This window comes from Sapajus apella, unplaced genomic scaffold, assembly GCF_009761245.1.
Source record: "Sapajus apella isolate SASKATOON/1434 unplaced genomic scaffold, GSC_monkey_1.0 scaffold17, whole genome shotgun sequence".
In the NCBI taxonomy this organism is placed as follows: Eukaryota; Metazoa; Chordata; class Mammalia; order Primates; family Cebidae; genus Sapajus; species Sapajus apella.
In genome coordinates this window covers 20,402,829-20,423,627 of record NW_022436957.1, presented here as the reverse complement: position 1 = coordinate 20,423,627, position 20,799 = coordinate 20,402,829, and the positions used below count along the sequence as shown (strand labels likewise).

Below are 20,799 nucleotides of genomic sequence, written 5' to 3'. Positions count from 1 at the left end.
TGGCCAACATGGGGAAACCCCATCTCTACTAAAAAGACAAAAATTAACCGGGCGTGGTGGTGCAAGCCTGTAATCCCAGCTACTCAGGGGGCTGAGGCACGAGAATCACTTGAACCAGGAAATGGAGGCTGCAGTGAGCTGACATCACACCACTGCACTCCAGCCTGGGCAACAGAATGGGATTCCATCTCAAAAAAAAAAGTCAGTTTGACTCCATTGGAATTTTCCTAGGTCATTTTACTTGGTTAGGTAATTCAGGGCACTTGACAAATAATAGCCTAATCTAATAGTACCTCCAACTACTGGACTTCTCAAGCCAATTAAATAAAATAAGTGAGGTGATGGGGAGGAAGGCAGCAAATCACACTGCCACGTGTGTACCTATGCAACAATCTTGCATGATCTTCACATGCACCCCAAAACCTAAAATGCAATAAAATAAATGGGAAAAAAAAATAATAATAAAAAAAAAATAAGTAGAAGCTGAAAAGGTTGCTTACTTTTGTCAAGTGCAAACATTAAAAAACAAAACAAAACAAAAAAGTTATCAATACCATCACTTTGTAAAAGAACAACATACTCTCCATAAAAGAAAATTCTTTTTATTGAATATATTTACCTCTATGAAAAATTCATTACATTATACTACTTCACATTCCTCCCCATTTTATTAAGGACCCGTGAAAACTTCTTCAGGGAGCACACTGGAATTTAGAGATCACTGATCAGTTTTGGCCAGCCCATGTTAACTTTGCCAACACATGGCCCTTTAACATCCACAGTATTCCCAACTTCACTTGGCTTTCCCCAAGCTGAGGAGGGACTCTATCCAACACCTTCCCAAAATAGTAATCATATGATCATAGGCATTTTAGAAAAGCTTCTAATTAAGCTATTGAAGGGGGATTTGAGCCTATCAATCTACCAATACAGTAAAGAATCCCATTATTTTCACATAGTAAAACATTTAAACATTGTTAAATAATGCTTCTAGGTATATATGTCTAATACATTTTAATGGGCCGATGTCATAATCCAATCTGGCAGGAATGAATCTAATAAATTAAAATATAAAACAGCTTTTTTCTACGAGTTCCTATCACCCCCTTTTCTTTCTCTCTCCAAACAAACAGGTGCTTCATATAATGAGCTCTTTACCTTTTTCTCAATCTCTTCCTTACCTTTTTCTCAATCTCTTCTTTAAAAGCATATGGAAAAATACAGTCCTTTGGTTTAGACACAACTGTAGAAAGGAAAAAATAAAGATTCCAACACCCATCTTACTCAATTTCAGGTAATCATATAGTACACATTTCCAAATGAAACTGTCTTATATTCCCCCCATCCCTAAAGAATTAGGAGGATCATCAAATACTTCCACTAGTCATGTTGACAGACCTCAAAAGTATAATCAAGCACAGATCCTTAAGTCCCTGCAGTCATTAAAACTGATTTGATGAAACATTTGCTATCTATGCGTTCAAGACAGAATGGAAGGTTTTAGCAGTCTTCCTCAAAGGAAGTATAACCACCACCAATGCCCCAAGCAGCATACAGTGGAAGAACTCAGTTCAACCTTTTCAGAGAGTAAAGTTGAACAAAGCTTCCCCTATTACACACTGTAAGTTCATTACCAAACACAACAGCGGTTCACATAGTGACATACATGGAGGAAGTGGATAAATAGGTGTTGAAATGAGTTCGTAATTGGTTTCTTCAATGTATTTTCCACACTATTCTCATCATCATTTTGTTCCATGTGTTCCACCCACTTAAGGGGTAAAACTGCACAACAATCATACCTCATACTCCCTTCTCTGCATGTTTTAGTCCTATTTTCCTAATACCCAAGAAAACCAGACAAGAGAAGCTGGCCAATTTAATCTCTGGTTCTGGGCTGGGAAAGATCCCAGGAAATATAATAGATCAATAGTATTATTCCCTTTTTTAAAAAACAGCAAAACGATTAGGTAACTGGCCAAGCTCTCAACATGGAATATATCCAAATCCTCCATAGAGACTGACTCATAAAACACATATGCAGAATTCAGTGGAATTGTTTCAGTCACTGAATTTTATGCACAGCACAACACAACTCCAATTGGTATCACTATAACTCCTCCCAAATAGGTAAATATTTATTCCTTGGCATCGTGCCTCATCACACAGAAAACTTTGATCAGGCTTCTATGACGGGCTATTAGGATGACATCAGAAAATAGTTAAAGCCTAATTTTGACCCAGAAAAGAACTCCTCAGCCTCAATACAGCAACCACTGGAACAAAAAAAAAGATATCAAATAAGACTCCAGACTTCTGCTCCTAGAAAAAAATGAACCAGTTAAATAGGAGGAAACCAATCCAATAAAACTTGGTTTCCATGAATAAAAAAAAAAAGAAAACCCTCTTTAACAATATGCGCTAACTGTTCTTGAAAACAATTTTTGAAAAACAAGTTACTAATCCAATAGCTGGAGAAAAAAAATAAGGAAACTCAAAGCAAACTATTAGTAAATCAGTTTTAAAAAATACATACCACAGAAGTATGACTGAAAGGGAGGCTGCGGGGCTGCTTTATCTAATGCAAAACTGTGATGGACCAAAGCTGTGATAGCAATAATCTGCAAAGAAAGGAGGAAAAAACCCACTTATCAAACCACTACTATATATTCTGCATTCTCACCAAGACTACCAAGAATATTCAAAGATACACATTTAAATACATATGAAAATTTTGGCTGGGCGTGGGGCTCACGCCTGTAATTCCTATACTCTGAGAGGTTGAGGTGGGTGGATCACTTCAGTTCAGGAGTTTGAGACCAGCCTGTCCAAAATGGTGAAACCCCGTCTCTACTAAAAATAACAAAACTTAGCTGGGCATGGTGGCATGCGCCTGTAATCCCAGCTACTCGGGAGGGTGAGGCAAAAGAATCACTTGAACCCAGGAGGTGGAGGTTGCAGTGAACCGAGATCACACCACTGCACACCAGCCTGGGTGACAGAGTGAGACTCCATCTCAAAAAATAAGAAATAAAGACTTTAAACTTTTTATTATAAAAATATGTGCCGGGCGCGGTGGCTCAAGCCTGTAATCCCAGCACTTTGGGAGGCCGAGGCGGGTGGATCACGAGGTCAAGAGATCAAGACCATCCTGGTCAACACGGTGAAACCCCGTCTCTACTAAAAATACAAAAAATTAGCTGGGCATGGTGGCGCGTGCCTGTAATCCCAGCTACTCAGGAGGCTGAGACAGGAGAATTGCCTGAACCCAGGAGGCGGAGGTTGCGGTGAGCCAAGATCGCGCCATTGCACTCCAGCCTGGGTAACAAGAGCGAAACTCCGTCCCAAAGAAAAAGAAAAAAAAAAAATGTAAACACATTAAAAAATATAAACAAAATAATAAAATTAACTCCTATATTAGCCATCATCCATTTTCAATTATCAACTCATCTATATAGAACCCTACCTACTTCCTTCCTCTCTATAGATTAATTTGAAGCAAAACCCAAACCTATCACTTTTTCTGGGAAGATTTCAGCATCAATCTCTAAAACTGCGTTTCTCAATCTTGGAACTATTGATATCTTGGGCCAAATAATTCTTTGTTGTGGGGGCTGTCCTGTGAGCTGTAGGATGTTAGCAGCATCCCTAGCACTTCCCTACTAGTTGCCAGTATTACCATTCCCAGACCCCCTGAGTTGTGATAATCAAAAATGTCTCCAGACACTGTCAAATGTCCCCTTAGAGGCAAAATCTCACCCAGCTGAGAACCACCACCACTCTGAAAGATGTTTGAAAAACATAATCACAATACAATTATCTCACCTAATACAATTACATTAATAGCAATTTCTTAAAACCATTAATTATCCAGGCAGAATTTAAATTTTCATATTTTCCAATTATCTCAATTTTATTTACCACATAAGGGCCATATTTTGTACATGGTTGATATGTAAAACTACAGGTACAACCCCATCCATCTGTCATTCCCTTGTAATTTATCTGTTAAAGAAACTAGGTTGTTTGTCCTATAGAGTGCCCCATAGTATGGATTCCACTGCTTGTGTCCCAATAATGTCATTTAACATGTTTTTCCTGTCTCCATACTGCCTATAAATTCAAAGTTACGTCTAAAAGCTTGATCAAAATCAGGTTCAATTTTTGGGCAAGAATACTTTAGAGGTGCTGATTACTTCTGTCAAAAGGCACAGGAACATAATATCTGCTCATCTCTATCTTAATGATATTAGTACCCGCTGGTGATCCCTTATTATTTCACTGGCAATTACAAAGTAGTACTATTCCATTTTTCCTTCATTTATTAGCTGGAAACCTTCTATGAAGAGAAACTTATTCTCATCAATTATTTGCTTGCCTGAGGTATGTGTTCAGAAAAGTAAAAAAAAAAAAAAAAAAGCTTCATTAAATCCCTTTACCAGTTTTCAAAATAATGAGTTGGTTCCCTGGCTCCCTTCACAAGTGACCAATGCAGTGTCATTGCTGACAATATCATTATTAACTCATAGATCTAATTTGTTTCAATCTGTTACACGTATTCTTACTCTCACAGTGTCCCATCTTTGGTCAGTAGAAGACTCTTCAAGTTGATTACTGAGTCCAAGTGGAATTACTGAGTCCTTTTTTTTTTTTTTTTTGTGACGGGGTTTGGCTTTTTTTTCCCCGAGGGTGGGGTGCAATGGCGCGATCTCGGCTCACCGCAACCTCTGCTTCCTGGGTTCAAGCAATTCTCCTGCCTTAGCCTCCTGAGTAGCTGGGACTACAGGCACGCGCCACCATGCCCAGCTAATTTTTTGTAGTTTTAGTAGAGACGGGGTTTCACCATGTTGACCAGGATGGTCTCGATCTCTTGACCTCGTGATCCACCCGCCTCGGCCTCCCAAAGTGCTGGGATTACAGGCTTGAGCCACCGTGCCCGGCCTACTGAGTCCTTTTAACATATCTTCAGTAGATTTTACTACTGTCCTTGCTCTCTGGTATAATAAGATGTTCCAGATATTTCCTTCCCTGAATCAGCCATTACTTCACAGACCTCAGTTTCCTTTTATTAGAAAATGGGGCCAGGCACACCAGCTCACACCTATAACCTCAGCACTTTGAGAGACCAAGGTGGGCAGATCACTTAAGGTCAGAAGTTCAAGACCAGCCTGGCCAACATGGTGAAACCCCATCTCTACTAAAAATACAAAAAAATTAACCAGGCATGGTGGCGCACACCTGTAATCCCAGCTACTCAGGAGACTGAGGCAGGACAATCACTTGAACCTGGAAGGCAGAGGTTGCAGTGAGCCAAGATCGTGCCACTGCACTCTACTCCAACCTGGGCAACAGAGCAAGACTCTGTCTCAAAAAAAAAAAAAAAAAAAGGAATGTGGAAACCTCATTCTGGACACTAGAGGTGAATACTTTTTTTAAACTAACTACTAATTAAACTGCTCCCAAACACTTAACTATGAACTATGGCCATCTACTGTATTAACTATTATTAAAAGATCAGATGTTAAGAAAAAAGAACGCTAGATGTCAAAAAAAAAGATCAGGCCGGATGGAGTGTTTCACGCCTGTAATCCCAGCACTTTGGGAGGCTAGGGTGAGCGGATCACTTGAAGTCAGGACTTCGAGATCAGCCTAGGCAATATGGGAAAACCTCGTCTCTATTAAAAATGCAAAAATTAACTGGGTGTGGTACCCCGCACCTGTAATCCCAGCTACTTGGGAGGCTGAGGCAGGAGAATCACTTGAACCTGGGAGGTGGAGGCCACAGCGAGCTGAGACTGCGCCACTGCACTCCAGCCTGGGCAAGAGCGTGAGACTCTGTCTTAAAAAAAAAAAAAGATCAAATCACACACTAAAACAAAAAATCAGAGTGAAAGTACTGCCAAAATGCTGTTTAAAAAGATCCCTATCAATGTCAGAAGGACTTAGAAAGTTAAAACGTAACAACAAAAACAAATAAGTAAACAAATAAAGCATTGGTCACCACTGCATGTAAGGTAGGTGCCAACTTCCTACTAGGAAAATTGGCAATTAAAGAGAAAGAAGTAAGCATTTATCCTGTCTTTCCCGTATAAACCATTACGGCATAACCAAATAATATTGGCTAAAGAAGAAAATTTAATTTTACAGAAAAATTTAACTAATAAACATGGACAGAATTTTTTGAAACCACCATTCTGGCCAGGCGTGCTGGCCCACACCTGTAATCCCAACACTTTGGGAGGCCGAGGCGGCAGATGACGAGGTCAGAAGTTCAACACCAGCCTAGCCAATATGGTGAAATCCTGTCTCTACTAAAAAATACAAAAAATTAGCCGGGCATGGTGGCATGCACCTGTAGTCCCAGCCACTCAGGAGGCTGAAGCAGGAGAATCACTTGAACCCAGGAGGTAGATGTTGCAGTGAGCCAAGATCATGCCACTGCACTCCAGCCTGGGTGACACAGTGAGACTCCGTCTCAAAAAAAAAAAAAAAAAAAAAAAAAAAAAAAAAAAAAAAAAAAAAAAACTGCATTACAACTCTTAATGAAATAACTAATTCAGGCAAAAATGACTAATAAATGAAGCTATTAGCTCAGTTGTTCTCAACCGGGGGTAATTTTATACACACATACACATCCCCTGTCCCCAGGACATCTGGTGATGTGTTTGTAGGCATTTTTTGGCTGTCACAACTAGAGGGGAGGCATGCTACTGGCACCTAGAAGGTAAAGGCCAGGGATGCTGTTAAACATCTTACAATGCCGAAGACAGTGCCCCACAAAAGAATTACCTGGCCCAAAATACGTGGGGTGTCAAGGTGAAAAAACCTTACATTAGATGAAAAGCTGATGGAGAATTACAATAGTTTATCATTAATTCAACCGCTAACCAAACACAGACTCATTAATAGTAGGGTTTTTTTCCCCGTGATCCCAGCCTTTGTCAACTAATAGCAGCTTAACCAGACATTGTGTCTTTTGATACGATACAATATGAAGTACACTGCATCATCTATAAAGCATTTGGGCTAAAAGCTGAACCTGAATCTAATTTGATCATTTAGAGCTAACTTACAGTATACAGAAATATGAAGGATGAGGCAGAGTCAGCATATTTTTTCTTTCAAGGGCCAGATAGTAAATATTTTAGGTTTTGCAGGCCATATGGTCTCTGTTACTACTCAACTCTCCTGTCATAGTGCAAAAGCAGCTGTATACATGCTGTCTTCCAATGAAACTTGATTTACAAAAATAGGTAGCAGGCTGGATTTGGCTCACAGACCATTCATTGGCTGCCAACCACTGGTATAGAGGAAAGGTCCAATGACACCACAACAAAGCAAATGAATGGAGAAAACAGGATATTCTATGAGACGAACAACAATATTTCTTTAATTATTCAATGTCATTTAAAAAACTGAAGAGTGGGAGTGAGTTCTTCCTATTTAAAAGAGGTTGAAGAGGTGCAGAGATTAAATAGCATCTGTGAATCTTGTGTGAATCCTGATTCAAACAAACTGAGCGTTAAAAGACATCTTAAGAAACAGGGTCATGTAAGTATGGACTGGGTATTTTAGATTATACCAAGGAATCACCACTGTTAATGTTAGTGGGTGTGCTAACGGTATTATATAAGAAAGTATGCACGTTTTGAAAGAAACATACCAAGGTTCAGAGGTAAAATGACACAATGTCTGAGACCAGCTTTAAAATACTTCAAGAGGGAAAAAAGGGAGAGAAATAAACAAGTGTGACAAAATCTTACTAACTGCTGAATATGAGTGATTGGTATATGGATTCCATTTTATTACTCTGTATCTATTTGAAGTTCTCCTACATAAAAAATTTAATAGACAAAAAATAAAAATAAGTTCAGCAATTTAAGTCTTTAAGAAAAAACTCCAACACTAGACAAATTCAATTCATTCTCTATAATAAGAGTTTAGTAGCAAATTATTACTCTTTCCCCTCCAAAAAGAACAACTTTCTCTTAAAGCAAAGCTGTGCAAGTTCAGTCAAGTATTGCATCTAAGGCATGGGTACAAAATCTGTCCTATTTTTTTAACCTCATTTTGATGGTTCTTTGCATTCTGCATTGTCTTCATGCTGAAAGCCATCACGACAAGTGGAGGAGGACTGACATCCTTAATTACATTCACCAGGTCTGGTTTCAAAGCCATTGCCTCAACTTTACACCAACTGATTGGCTGATTCAAGAGCTCTGAAACAGAATAGATACAACAGATCAATAGCTATTTACTGAAAAAGAAAAACTACTATAATTAAGGCATCTGTCATTAACTGGGATATTCTTCAATCCTGCCTTCTAATAAGAATGACATATTATAACATCTAACTAAAAATAAGCCACATTATTGGGTTGTATGCAAATCCTCATGTGTGTGTACATATGTTCATTTTCCTGGGAAAGAGGTCCATAGCTGTCATCAGATTCTCCAAAGAATTCAGGACCCAAAATAGACTTTAAAAAAACTGAAACACTGCCTTGGAGGAATCATGAAACATTTTTAAGAGCTTCACAAAGACAAAGCAGACTACCATAGAAGCAATTACTGAAAAACATCAGGTAACAGGCCAAACAGGCACTATCCATATTGAATACTGATTCTCCTCTACTTCAAAGATCAGCAGTTCACTATGGAGAACAGCTGGGCCACATCAGCCAGGTCAGAAGTACATGTGAATAACACCATAATGAGGGATGCGCCCCAAACTAAGGCCTCCCTCAGACTAAACTGCCAGGCATTATAGAGATAAGGTGATTCCAAATATACTCCCTATACTCACTCAAGGAAAACTTTGAAGAAACAAACAGAAAAGGAAGTGGATACATTAAAATAAATATATCAATTTCCTAACTTCCCTTTTAAAAACCACATCTATCAGCAATCTATTCAGCATTCTGAGCATATATTTTTCCTTACGTGGACTTTTTACTTCAAGCCAGCAAGGTCCTTTGATCTTTCTGTTCATCAAGAACAGTTCCAGGCTGGATGTATTGGTCCCAAATACATGAGAAAAAGTTTCTCCTTTCAAATCTTGAGGAAGCTGTGGCATTTCAGCCTGAAAAAGGCAAAAAAAAAAAAAAAAATCCTTTTGTTTAAAACTATTACTTTGCATTTTCCAAAGTCTATATTTGAAATAAACAAAAGCCTCTCTATGAAGCACAGAAGAAACCCTTTGATATATATGAAATGTAATTTGCCACAAATGAAATCCAAAACAATTCACAGTAGGAAACAAAACCAATTCACAATGACAAAATAATGCATCTTGATGGCACCCATTAGAAGAAAAATAGGCCAAGAAGCTCCCCCAAAAGAGAATTTCTGTCCAGAGCTGTACATGCTTTACTGATAAAGAATAACCAAGTAAGTACCACTCCATTAGAAGAATGAAAGCAATAGAGTGGAACTCATTGAAAATACTTTTCATCACCACTGTCAGAAATATTTCTTAAAAGTTTTCCTTTTCCAATATTGTAGGAACAAAACACTGGAACAGAGGTAAGAAGAGGTTAAGGTCTAGTTAATTAATATCCCATAGCAATGACCCTGCCTGTCACAGGAGCAAGAGTAGTGCTATAGCAATGCTACTGACACTCCTCTCTCACCTTTCCACTGCTCAGAAGGGACACTTCAACAGACTAATGATGTCCAACTCCATCATGTGGCATTCATTCCGCTTGACAAACAGTTGTGCTGTTTCAACTTATTTATTTAAAGATGTATACTCCAAAGCAGAGAAGGGTAGTGTAACCTGTAGTCTATATACTTAAATTAATTTTATCCATTTCAATTATTCATTACTATAAATCCACTTCAGTGAAGTGTGGGCTTGAGGATCCCTGCCAATACTCCTAACTGAAAGTCAGTTGAAAGTTCAAAAACAGAAAAATGTCATTCTCAAGCAAAACCCAGTAATTGTGTTTGACTTACCGAGTATTTAACTTCCAAGTACTCAGATTTTTCTGGAACATCAGGTATCTCAAAAGCATAGTTCTTTTCCACTGGCTAAGTAGATATTTAAAAAAAATCCTTAAGACAAAAACTTTTCACAAACTGACCAGTATTACATATACAATACATGCTCTTGTATTCAATCATCAAGAACCCTTACGGAATACAAAGGTAAATAAAGCCAAAAAGGTACCTTTTCCTCTTTCGATTAGAACTAAAATACCCAGTGTCAAAATGCTAAAAGGACTTATCTTGGACACTACAGAACTCAAAAATATTTACATTCAAGAGGCGCAATAAAAGATGAAAATTTTGGCCGGGTGCAATGGCTCACGCCTGTAATCCAAGCACTTTGGGAGCCCAAGGTGGGTGGATCACAAGATCAGGCGATCAAGACCAGACTGACCAACATGGTGAAACCCCGTCTCTACTAAAAATACAAAAATTGGCCGGGCGCGGTGGCTCAAGCCTGTAATCCCAGCACTTTGGGAGGCTGAGGCGGGTGGATCACGAGGTCAAGAGATCGAGACCATCCTGATCAACATGGTGAAACCCCGTCTCTACTAAAAATACAAAAAACATTAGCTGGGCATGGTGGTGCGTGCCTGTAATCCCAGCTACTCAGGAGGCTGAGGCAGGAGAATTGCCTGAACCCAGGAGGCAGAGGTTGCGGTGAGCCGAGATCGCGCCATTGCACTCCAGCCTGGGTAACACGAGTGAAACTCCGTCTCAAAAAAAAAAAAAAAAAAAAAAAAAAAATACAAAAATTAGCTGGATGTGGTGGCGCGAGCCTGTAGTCTCAGCTACTTGGGAGGCTGAGGCAGGAGAATCGCTTGAACCTGGGAGGCGGAAGTTGCAGTGAGCCGAGATTGTGCCACTGCACTCCAGGCTGGCAACAGTGCGAGACTCCATCTCAAAAAAAAAAAAGTTTAATTTTTTACAATGTTAATGTGTTAATGCATTAAATGACTTGCTACTATTTGATATTAAGCAACTACATCTTGCTAGAATACTAAATAATTAGCATTATAATTATAGCTTATATTTACTGAGTGTTGGCTATCTGGCAAGGACTGTTCTAACCATCTGAGTTAATTGATTTAACCCTTTCGGCAACTCTTGAAATAGGGCCCTATTTCTCAGATGAAGAAACAGGCACAGAGAAGTTATGCAGCACTTGTCCAAGGTTACACACTAGTAAGCAGCAAGCTAGGACTTAAAGCACAAGCAGTCTGGCCTCAGCACCTATACTCTTCACCAGTATAACACAATTGCTTTTGGAATTTTAAAGACTTGAACCATCAGCCACAATTCAAAACTCAAACAGTTAATACTATTAGCCTTATCTTCAGTAACTCAATCCTCCACGACCATTCTTAATAGCCAGTATTTTCAGCAGGCTATATAGTCCCCACAATTATAGCCAAAGGCATCAATCTCACTAAATCAAGACAATTCATCATAACTAGCACAAAGATGTTCATTCTATCAGACTGTATCATAGTCCCTGATTTTTAAAAATAAAACGTTACTTAACTGTCTAACCAAAACATCTTGGCAATAACTAATACAAATGAGATCAGAGCAGTTTCTTCTCCAGTTGAGAATAAGGGCACAAGACATGTTGCAAGCACTGGAGGCAATTAATTTGCTATGTTATCTTTCCATTCAAATTAATAAACAATTATTTTGTAAGCAGCTTAAAAAGAAAAATACTTTTACAAATCTAATATATTGTCTTTACATTCATATCTATGAAATTTCCATTCAATAAATTATAGTCACACAGAAGGCATCCTGCACAAAGAAAATATGCAATAACTATCTGCTAAATCAGAAAATAAACAACAAACATAGCTGGAAAAAAATCATCACCAAATACAAACCTTAGACTTGAACTTCATAATTTTATATTTTGTTGCTATTTTCTCATCAAATTCCTCATAAACATCCTTCATTGAAACTGGAGTTCCTGTTTCTTTCCCCGTATTTAGATCAATTTTCTGTTACCCCAGAAAGGGGGGCAGATGGGAAAAAAAAAAGTATCTGTACATAAGATCTTCTCAGCTACCAGAAACCCAAGTCTGTATCAATTTTCATCCTTTCCCATTTAAATATTTAATAGCAGTCTTACAGATAAGTTCAAAGATCCAAACAGACCCAAAAAATGTACTAAACCAAATGTCCAATTCCTCCCAATGGCATCATAAAAACAAATCAGTGATAAAGATGATCAAGTCTACAAAATGGAAGAATAAGCATTGTAAATCCTGACCAAGAGACTCCACAGTTCAACTGACATGGGGAGGGGCTGAGAGGGAAATGGGGATGTTAAGTCCCAATAAAAAAGGAGAAGCAAATAGAATTGAACTTGTTCATAAACGGCAATGGAGGGAGTATCACTGCTGCCTATGCAGCAAAACTATGAAAACTGGGCCAAATACCATGTCACATTTTAAAACCTTATAATTCCAACCCTGATTATTATGGAAATGAGGGGTGAGGGAAAGAAAGCATTATATACTAAAACTCAGAAACATTTATACTCCAACAAATTGAAAAACTGAGTTCTACTTTATTTTTCTACTTTTCCCAACCCCTAATAGAATTGCTGACAATCAGTGGTCACTAGGCGAGCAGCAAGAAAGAAGCATCAGGGTTGTGGAGAATTCGTAGCCCTACTGAAGGACAGAGCTGGCAGCAGAACACAAAACGTGTGGCAGATACAACTACTGAGAAGTAAAAGCTAATCACTAATGTTTACCATTTCACGGGGAAGGAAGTAGAGTGTTCGTTCGATATTTTTCACCATGACACAACAGCTCACATGGGTTTCAGCTGATTCAATCCAAACTTTGCCAAACATAAATACCACACCTGAAAGAATAAGTGAAAATCATGAGAAAAGAAACATTTCAATTTCATCTAATTAAAGAAGCAATATAGAGGCTCGCTGAATGTGTCTGCACATTTATACCTTCACGATAATTCATTTTGACAGCAAATTTATATCCATTTCCAACTCCCCAAGACCAGCTCTATACTCAGTACTGATGCCATACTACACTAACACAATGTATGACTACTGGGAGGACAGGGGACAGAATGATTCTCTAACTTAGCATAAACATTTTCCCCATAACCAGGATTACACAGATTAAGCGAAACGAAACAGGCCAAGCACAGTGGCTCATGTCTGTAATCCCAGCACTTCAGAAGGCCAAGGTGGGCAGATTGCTTGAGCTCAGGAGTTTGAGACCAGCCTGGTCAACACAGCAAAACCCTGTCTCAAAATAAAAAGAAACAGAAACAAGCAAAGTATTTTCCAACAAATCTCATAATTAAGCCTCTTGTGAGAACTTACAGATCTGAGAATATAATTCTAATTTTTTAGCACTTGTATTTACCAATAAAAAACAATATTCATGTATCAGGATAACTAGCATATCAGTATTTTTCTATATGTAAAACTGTGCTTAGGAAAAACATAACTTACCTCATATTTCTTATGCCATATAATAATAAATATATCATAGTAGGGACTACTATTATCTTCAATTTCACCCTTTCTGCTTCACAGCTACTTAGGATGTCTAACTAGGTAGGGTTTATAATGTTCCTTTCTCTTCTATTTCAGTTTAACAAATGGTTTAGTAACCAAATCAGTAGAAGCTCTCCTGTTGAGATCCCTAATTAATGAATACTATAAAGTAAAATCACACCTTTTTAGACATAAAATCATTGTTTATGAAAATTGGCCATGAAGGACAGACTGCAAACATTTGTTAGTCAACCCAGGAGATGGTCACTGTGCAAAATCTTGGGCTCCATGAATAATCAGACAGCAGTAATCCATCAACAAAGCCACTCAACACAGACACTTAATCTGAGACACTAAGAAAATTCTGGGCCAGGCGCAGTGGCTCACACCTGTAATTCCAGCACTTTGGGAGCCCGAGGGAGGTGGATCACCTGAGATCAGGAGTTCGAGACCAGCCTGACCAACATGGAGAAACACCGTCTCTACGGAAAATACAAAAAAAAAAAAAATTAAAAATTAGCCAGCCATGGTGGTGCATGCCCATAATCCCAGCTACTCAGGAGGCTGAGGCAGGAGAATTGCTTGAACCCAGGAGGCAGAGGTTACAGTGAGCAGAGATTGCGCCATTGCACTCCCGCCTGGGTAACAAGAGTGAAACTCCATCAAGAAAGAAAAGAAAGAAAGAAAGGGAAGGAAGGAAGGGGAGGAAGGAAAGGGAGGAAGGAAAGGAAGGAAGGGAAGGGAGGGAATAGAGGGAGGGAGGGAGAAAGAAAGAAAAGAAAGAAAATGAGGAGAGTGGAGGGGAAGGGAGGGGAGGGAAAAAGAAAGAAAGAAAATAAATAAATAAATGAAATAAATTCTGGCACATGCAAAGGCTACTGTTTACAAGGTCAATTCCCCCAGTTTCACAAGACTGCTCATCAGTGACTCCTTTTGTCACACATCCTGGTAGAAATAAGACGATCTAAGAATTTTCACTTCTGCAGATGATTAAAATTCTTCCAAGAGTTATGAGACTTTTTTCAGCTTAGGGGGGTAACAGGGAGGGTAGACAGGGGAGAGAAAGAGAAGGAAGGACTATGGGATGATTAAAAAAGAAAAAAATCACAGTAGCTCAGAAAATTAAAAGTCATCCTCACAACAGTTAAAGATGGAAAAACAAAATGCTATGCAAAGAAAAATAAAGACCCTAATATTGGATTCAAAGATTCAAATAGCTCATTTTACAGTCAAACTAATATCACACTTCATGCAACACATTTGACACTGTTTATGCCTCATTTGCCACAAAAAAGATCATGGTAAACAAAGATTACATTCCCCTCAAAGTTACTAACTGAAACCAGGTGCAGTCAGGATTATTCAACCTTGAAAAAGTCATAATGAAGACAGGATATCTTCCCATATGCAAAGAGTAAGATTCTTTTCATAATTATGGAGCATTCAGCAACAACTGACTTACTTAGAATCCGTAAGAAAGTGACAAACAATAACAGGGTCTTTCGGAGTACTTCATTTTTATTAGCAGCATTGATTTCACCAAAGCTCAGTGATCATTACCTGCTATCATGATGAAACTGTTCAACCCTCTGAGATTAAAGGAGTTTTTTTTTAAGCTATCTTATTTAACCCGTTGGCATCAATAACAGAGAAAGATGTGCCATAGAAGAGAACACAACTTGAGAAGTACCACAGAACCACAACAGGAGAGTGGACTGAGGGTGAGAAGTCCAAGCTTCTACCACTAAAGAGCTATTGTATCTTTTGGAACCTCAGTTTCCTAAGTGCATAACTAGACTGGATAATCTCTGAGGCCTTCTCCAGCACCAGAGATTTCATTCTGCCTTAGCATTTGGATGACAGACCAATAGCGAAGTATCTCTTTCAATGGCAAAATATTTTTCAATATTGTTTGAAAAAGCCTATCCATGACTATGATCAGTACCAGGAATTCAACACCACCACATACCATAAATTGGTTGCTTTGCAAATATAGCTGTGCTTCAATGCTTTAATCTTCCAACACCTGTCACTACAGACCAGCACTAGTTGAAATAAATTTCTGTGATGATGAAATTGTTGTTTCTGAACCATCCCATATGGTAGCTACTGGCCACAGTTGCTATTGAGCACCTGAAATATGGCTAGTGACTGAGAAACTAAATTTTAATTTGTATTTAATTAATTTAAAGAGCTACAGGTGGCCGGTGGCTGCCATAGTAGACAACGCAGCTCTAGATCCTTACCCTGCAAAACAATGCTCTGTTTACTAAGAGTGTCAGCCAGTAAACAAAATGTAGAAATAATCAACTCATTTTCACAAAGGAAAGAAAAAAAGGTTGTTGCTTCTTAAGGTTCTAATCCTTGGCAACTTACACTGGCAATATGGTGCTTTATGGGTATATTTAATTTGTGGGATTGTGGGGGAGTGGGGAACCACTTGTTTTTGTGTTATGCATTCTCATACCCCACAAAGCTACAAGGCTTTAAGATGTAAACTCAGTAATAGTAGCAAATGCAACACTGGTCTCTGAAATGTTTCATCTGCATCTACAGGACTGTCAGTCACTGTGCAGTTTATTTCAACAACTATTTATTTAACACCTACTATGTGCTAGGCATTGTTGCTGCATGTTGGAAATAAAAGATCCCAGCCCTCCAGGAGCTTACAGGCTTTGTGGGAAAGAAAAACACAGACTCAGATCACTTCAAAATAATAGGACAAATGCTACAATGGGAAAGGCTATGATGTAGTCACAAGGAGAAAGGGCTCCTAGGCCCATCTGGAGGTTTAGGTAAACTCCCAGGAGATCACATCTGGGCTGAAATTTGAAGAATGAGTCAGATGAGGGCATTCCAATCAGACAAAACACCAGTAAAGGAACACTGGTATAAAGAGCAGCAAAGTACATACAGAGAACTATTTCTAGGGCACAAAATTCATCGACAGCAGGCATCAAAAGCCTTGCTAAGGAGTTTGGACTTTATGTTGTAGGCAGTAGCCACTGAGAATTTTTTTAATGAGGAAATGACATGGTCAGAACTGCCGTTCTGATAAATCCCTCTAGCAGTGATGTGGAGGACAATAGCTAAGAGATGAATTAGGAGGCTGGTGCAATTGTTTCAGTAGGCAAGAAGGGACCAGGGGCGGTAAGTATGAGAAGAAAGAGAAGGTAAGTTGTCCCCTTTAGGCAGAGAAAACTAACCAGACTTGGAAAGGGAAATGAGGAAAAGGACAGAATCAAGAATGACTCCCAGGTTTCTGGTTTTGATGGGACCATTAACCAAGATAGGGAATGAAATGCAGCACTGAGCAGGTGCAGCAAAGCACTGGGAGTAACACCGAGATAGCCAGGCCACTGTGCTGCAGAGCTCCAGGGAGCACCAGTCACACTGCTATGCTCCAGGAAGGTCACGTGAAAATGGTATTCCCTGAGGTTGTACAATTGTGCAGCCCTGGGTTTTGGCAATGGATGGGAAATCAACTGCTCAGCCTCATGTAATCATACTTGCCAGCCGTCCAGCAGAGTAACAAAGTAGTCAAAGAGGTGAGGGGGTCTAATCAAATCATTTTGTCCTAAAGCAGATTAAGATATCATTTCTAAAATTGATTTTATCTTTTCCCAAGAAACTAATACATGGCAGTGTGCTACTCGAGTGCCTCAAGAGTTTATATATATTTGATAAGCTGAAACATATTAATGCTTCTGACTGTCCCCACCTCTGCCTGAGATCATTAACATTTTTCCAGTTAAAGTCAATGCCTGATTATCTTTAAGGTAAATATGGCCTTCAATTTACTCATATGCTTGCTGTGCTGGCATCTAGGTACTCCATCTCTTTTTACGAGATACAGCCTCCAGGAAACCGCTTTAAAAAATACACTATTTGCATGTACCACAGATCCAAAAAAGGATCTAAATAAAGACGACTCTGTTAAAGGGTGCATACTGAATTTTACGTTAATCCAGCAGATCTTGTATTGCCCAGTCCCACAGTGAAGAAGGGCTCAAAGAGGCACAAAACAATACTGAACAGTCTCTGGGCTTTTTGTGAGTCAAGAATTCACAGTATTAGCTCATTAGGATGACCTGGAAACCATCCTTGATTCCTCCTTTCTGTCACATTCCCTATCCAATCCATTAACAAGTTTGTGTCAAAAGACGTGTCAAATGCCTTTACTTCTCTCCTCTCCAGCCACCAGGGTCCAAGTAACTAGCAGCCCTGCCCTGGACTGACTGATCTCCAAGGCTTCCATACTTCCCCATTACCCCACACCAGCCCATCCCTCCACATTTGTGTGTCCACACGCACACACGCACCACAGTGCTTATTCTCTACACAAATCACTGTTGCTGTTAAAATGTAAACCCAATTATGTTACCACCACCTCCTGTATTTAAAACTCTCCAATGCCTCCCCATTGCTCTTAGAAGATTCAAACTTCTTAAGGTGGCTTTCAAAGTCCTACATTATCTGGCCTTTGTCTTTATCTCCAGCTTCATTTTACACCAATCTTGTCACTTGACTACTATGCTACAACCACACAGGCCTCCTCCTTTCTCTCTCTAGGCCTTTGCTAGTACTGGCTTATTAAGCTGAAATGCCCTTTGGTCAGCTCTGCAAACACCTCAAATCTCAGCCCAGTGGTCATTTCCTTAGACAGGCCTCCCCTGGCCATCGCCCAGCTAATTTTCTTTACATCATTTATCAATTTATCTCATTACTGCTAATGTGCCCCCACCCTCCCACCCCCCTAGAATGTAAGCTCCATTATAGTGTAGGGAATTTTTCCAGCTTATTCATCCCATCTCAGTGCCGAGCACACAACAGGCATTCAGAATTACTGAAGAAACAGACAAATTAATGACTAATTTCATTTAAATTGAAGTACATTCCTGTAACTTCAGATATACCAATAGTGAACTATAAACACACATTCCAAAACCATATGTAACTGATTTTTGGAATAAGCATCTTTAAGGAATATTCACACCATACCTCCTCTCCATCAGGGTGGTGCATTCACTTTACAATGAATGAGTGCCACTCTCTTACAATACATGTTAAGTGAGGGCAGGGCCTGACCTGAGCCAATTACAATCACTCAAGTATTTAAAAGACAAAGGAAAAAAAAAACAAAAAACAAAAATAAATAAATTGATTAAAGAAAATAGAAAGACAAAACACATACACACACACACAAAAAAAAAAATACTTAAGGGAAAGGTCCTACTCTGAATTAAAGGCATATAGTTACCTTATATATGATTACCTGGTTGGTTGTACTGATCTTCATAAGCATCCAACCAATAAAAGTGGAATACTTGCTCCTCATCTGCCCCTTTTACCAACGGGAGGTGACTGGAATCCACTTGAACTTCCTGCACTAAGAAAGTGCTATCACCTTCTTGATCAACATCCCAACAAGAGACATCCGGGAAAACACTTCCTCTGCAGAAATCACATTTTCAAAAACCTTTCAAAATTCAACAGCAAATTGTAGTCCTATTTGCCAGAAAAGTCATAAAATGCTCTTACAAGTAGGACATGGTCCCTTTCCCAGGATCCACCTCTTGTTTCACTTCCTCTGCTGGCTCACTCTCTTGGTCCCAAGTCTTGGCAGCCACAGGCTCCAGGTCCACCTCTTCAGCTTCCATGGGTTCATCAAAGTCACCATCTTCAAACTCCATTGGCCCTGACTCCTGCTCTTCTTCTGTATTCTCCGCCTGTACCGGCTCGCCTGTAGACATCATCACCCATTCTTGTCATGTGCCAGTGCCATTGGGCCAAAGGCTCATCCAACACTAAAATAGCAGCCTGTCCCTTTTCCTTTTCTATACTATGTGTGCATTTCTCTTTAATCTCCAAATTGGGTGTTTTTAACTTTTACTGCTATGAATTTAAATCTTCACATTTAAACTTACCATCACAACACCTTCAAAATCACCTATACCTCCTCCATCATGGGGCCTCCATTTTTGACAGAAAGCTCTCAACACTCTTGCAATTCTGCCTGACATCAAACTTACCAGCAAATTCAGCACGTTTAAGAGGAACGGGAGTTAATGGAGGCTCCTTTCTGGAGACATGGAAAGCAATTTTTCCTGAAGGAACTGCCTGTAAACGTTTTTAAATATTTAGTCAGTTAGACCTACATAGTAAAAATACGCAACTGTCCTACCCTGACCAAAGATAATGACAGTTCCCTTTTATAAAAAGATTTTATGTATTATTAATGTAACAGCTTCAATTATTTTACTGTTACCTAGGTTTACAAAAAGATACTTGCTTCTGGAAGGAAAATTATTGCATTTACCACAGTTGTAATACCTATAATAAACACATACTAGTTACTGCAAATTTACTATGAAAAAAGCAGGCACATGCTATTTTTGAAATACATGAAACTATATATTGAATGAGAGTCCTAATTTAAAACAAAAATGAAAAACAAATTTAAAGGTATTTCCCTCACATAGAAAAGCAATAAAATAAGTTTAAAGCAATACTATAAATCAAGATTGAAGGTATCTCTACACACTTTACCGTGGGGGTGTGCACAGAGAAAGGATTCGGTGAAGCTCCAATGGATGTTCTCTTCTTCAGTATCATTACAGGTGGTGGAGTTATTTGAGGTGTCTAAAAGGAAAGGTAAGACATATTCACTGCCATGCTTGGTTTACCACAGACAGAAAAAGTATACTTCTTCACTCATTGAAGCCCAATAAGCAAAGCTTTCTTTTCTTTCCCTTTCCCCCTCCCCCCACCGTCTCCCATCTATGTTCATGCACTGTGGTTACTATAGCAACAATACTATAGAAATCACAAGAAAACTAAAATAGATATTAAATCTACCCCCTCACCAATTTTTTCTTTTTAAAATTTAGCACACTTTCACTTAACCTTTGAGAATATTACATTTAAAAATTGTCAAGATAGAACTACATGGTGTTGATGTTAAGTTATTTTAATCAATGGTCACTTCAAAAGAAGTACACTTCTAAATGACAGCTTAGTCTTTATGGGAAATGGCCAAATTTCAAATTTGCAGTGCAGCTAATCCTGTTCAAGTTCTATCGGAGATAGTTCACTCACTCATCCTTCATTCCCACTCAGAATTCAAGACGAGGCTCTTATACCTGATTGTGCAGATTGACAGGCTTCAATCTATTTAGGGAACCTACACCACAGCAACTGAACACAAGCAGTGAGCACTAACAGAACTGACTCCTGGGTATACTCTTACTACTTCAAACACACACCCACACAGCCCTATC

The 20,799-nt window shown here is 39.0% G+C and overlaps 1 protein-coding gene across 6 annotated transcripts in view; it reads right to left on the bottom strand.

The window, feature by feature from the left end:
- The window catches only part of POLA1 (DNA polymerase alpha 1, catalytic subunit), a 301,162-nt gene that overhangs the window by 261,937 nt on the left and 18,426 nt on the right, over positions 1-20,799 (bottom strand). For all 6 annotated transcript variants that reach the window (XM_032286164.1, XM_032286162.1, XM_032286163.1 and 3 more), the window contains exons 7-17: positions 20,069-20,161; positions 19,552-19,639; positions 19,061-19,262; positions 18,795-18,973; positions 12,743-12,855; positions 11,865-11,981; positions 9,958-10,032; positions 8,944-9,082; positions 8,065-8,219; positions 2,537-2,621; positions 1,182-1,243 (exon numbers count right to left, since the gene is read on the bottom strand). In XM_032286164.1, the coding sequence (XP_032142055.1) occupies positions 1,182-1,243; positions 2,537-2,621; positions 8,065-8,219; positions 8,944-9,082; positions 9,958-10,032; positions 11,865-11,981; positions 12,743-12,855; positions 18,795-18,973; positions 19,061-19,262; positions 19,552-19,639; positions 20,069-20,161 (1,308 nt within the window). The remainder of the gene's footprint in view (positions 1-1,181; positions 1,244-2,536; positions 2,622-8,064; positions 8,220-8,943; positions 9,083-9,957; positions 10,033-11,864; positions 11,982-12,742; positions 12,856-18,794; positions 18,974-19,060; positions 19,263-19,551; positions 19,640-20,068; positions 20,162-20,799) is intronic.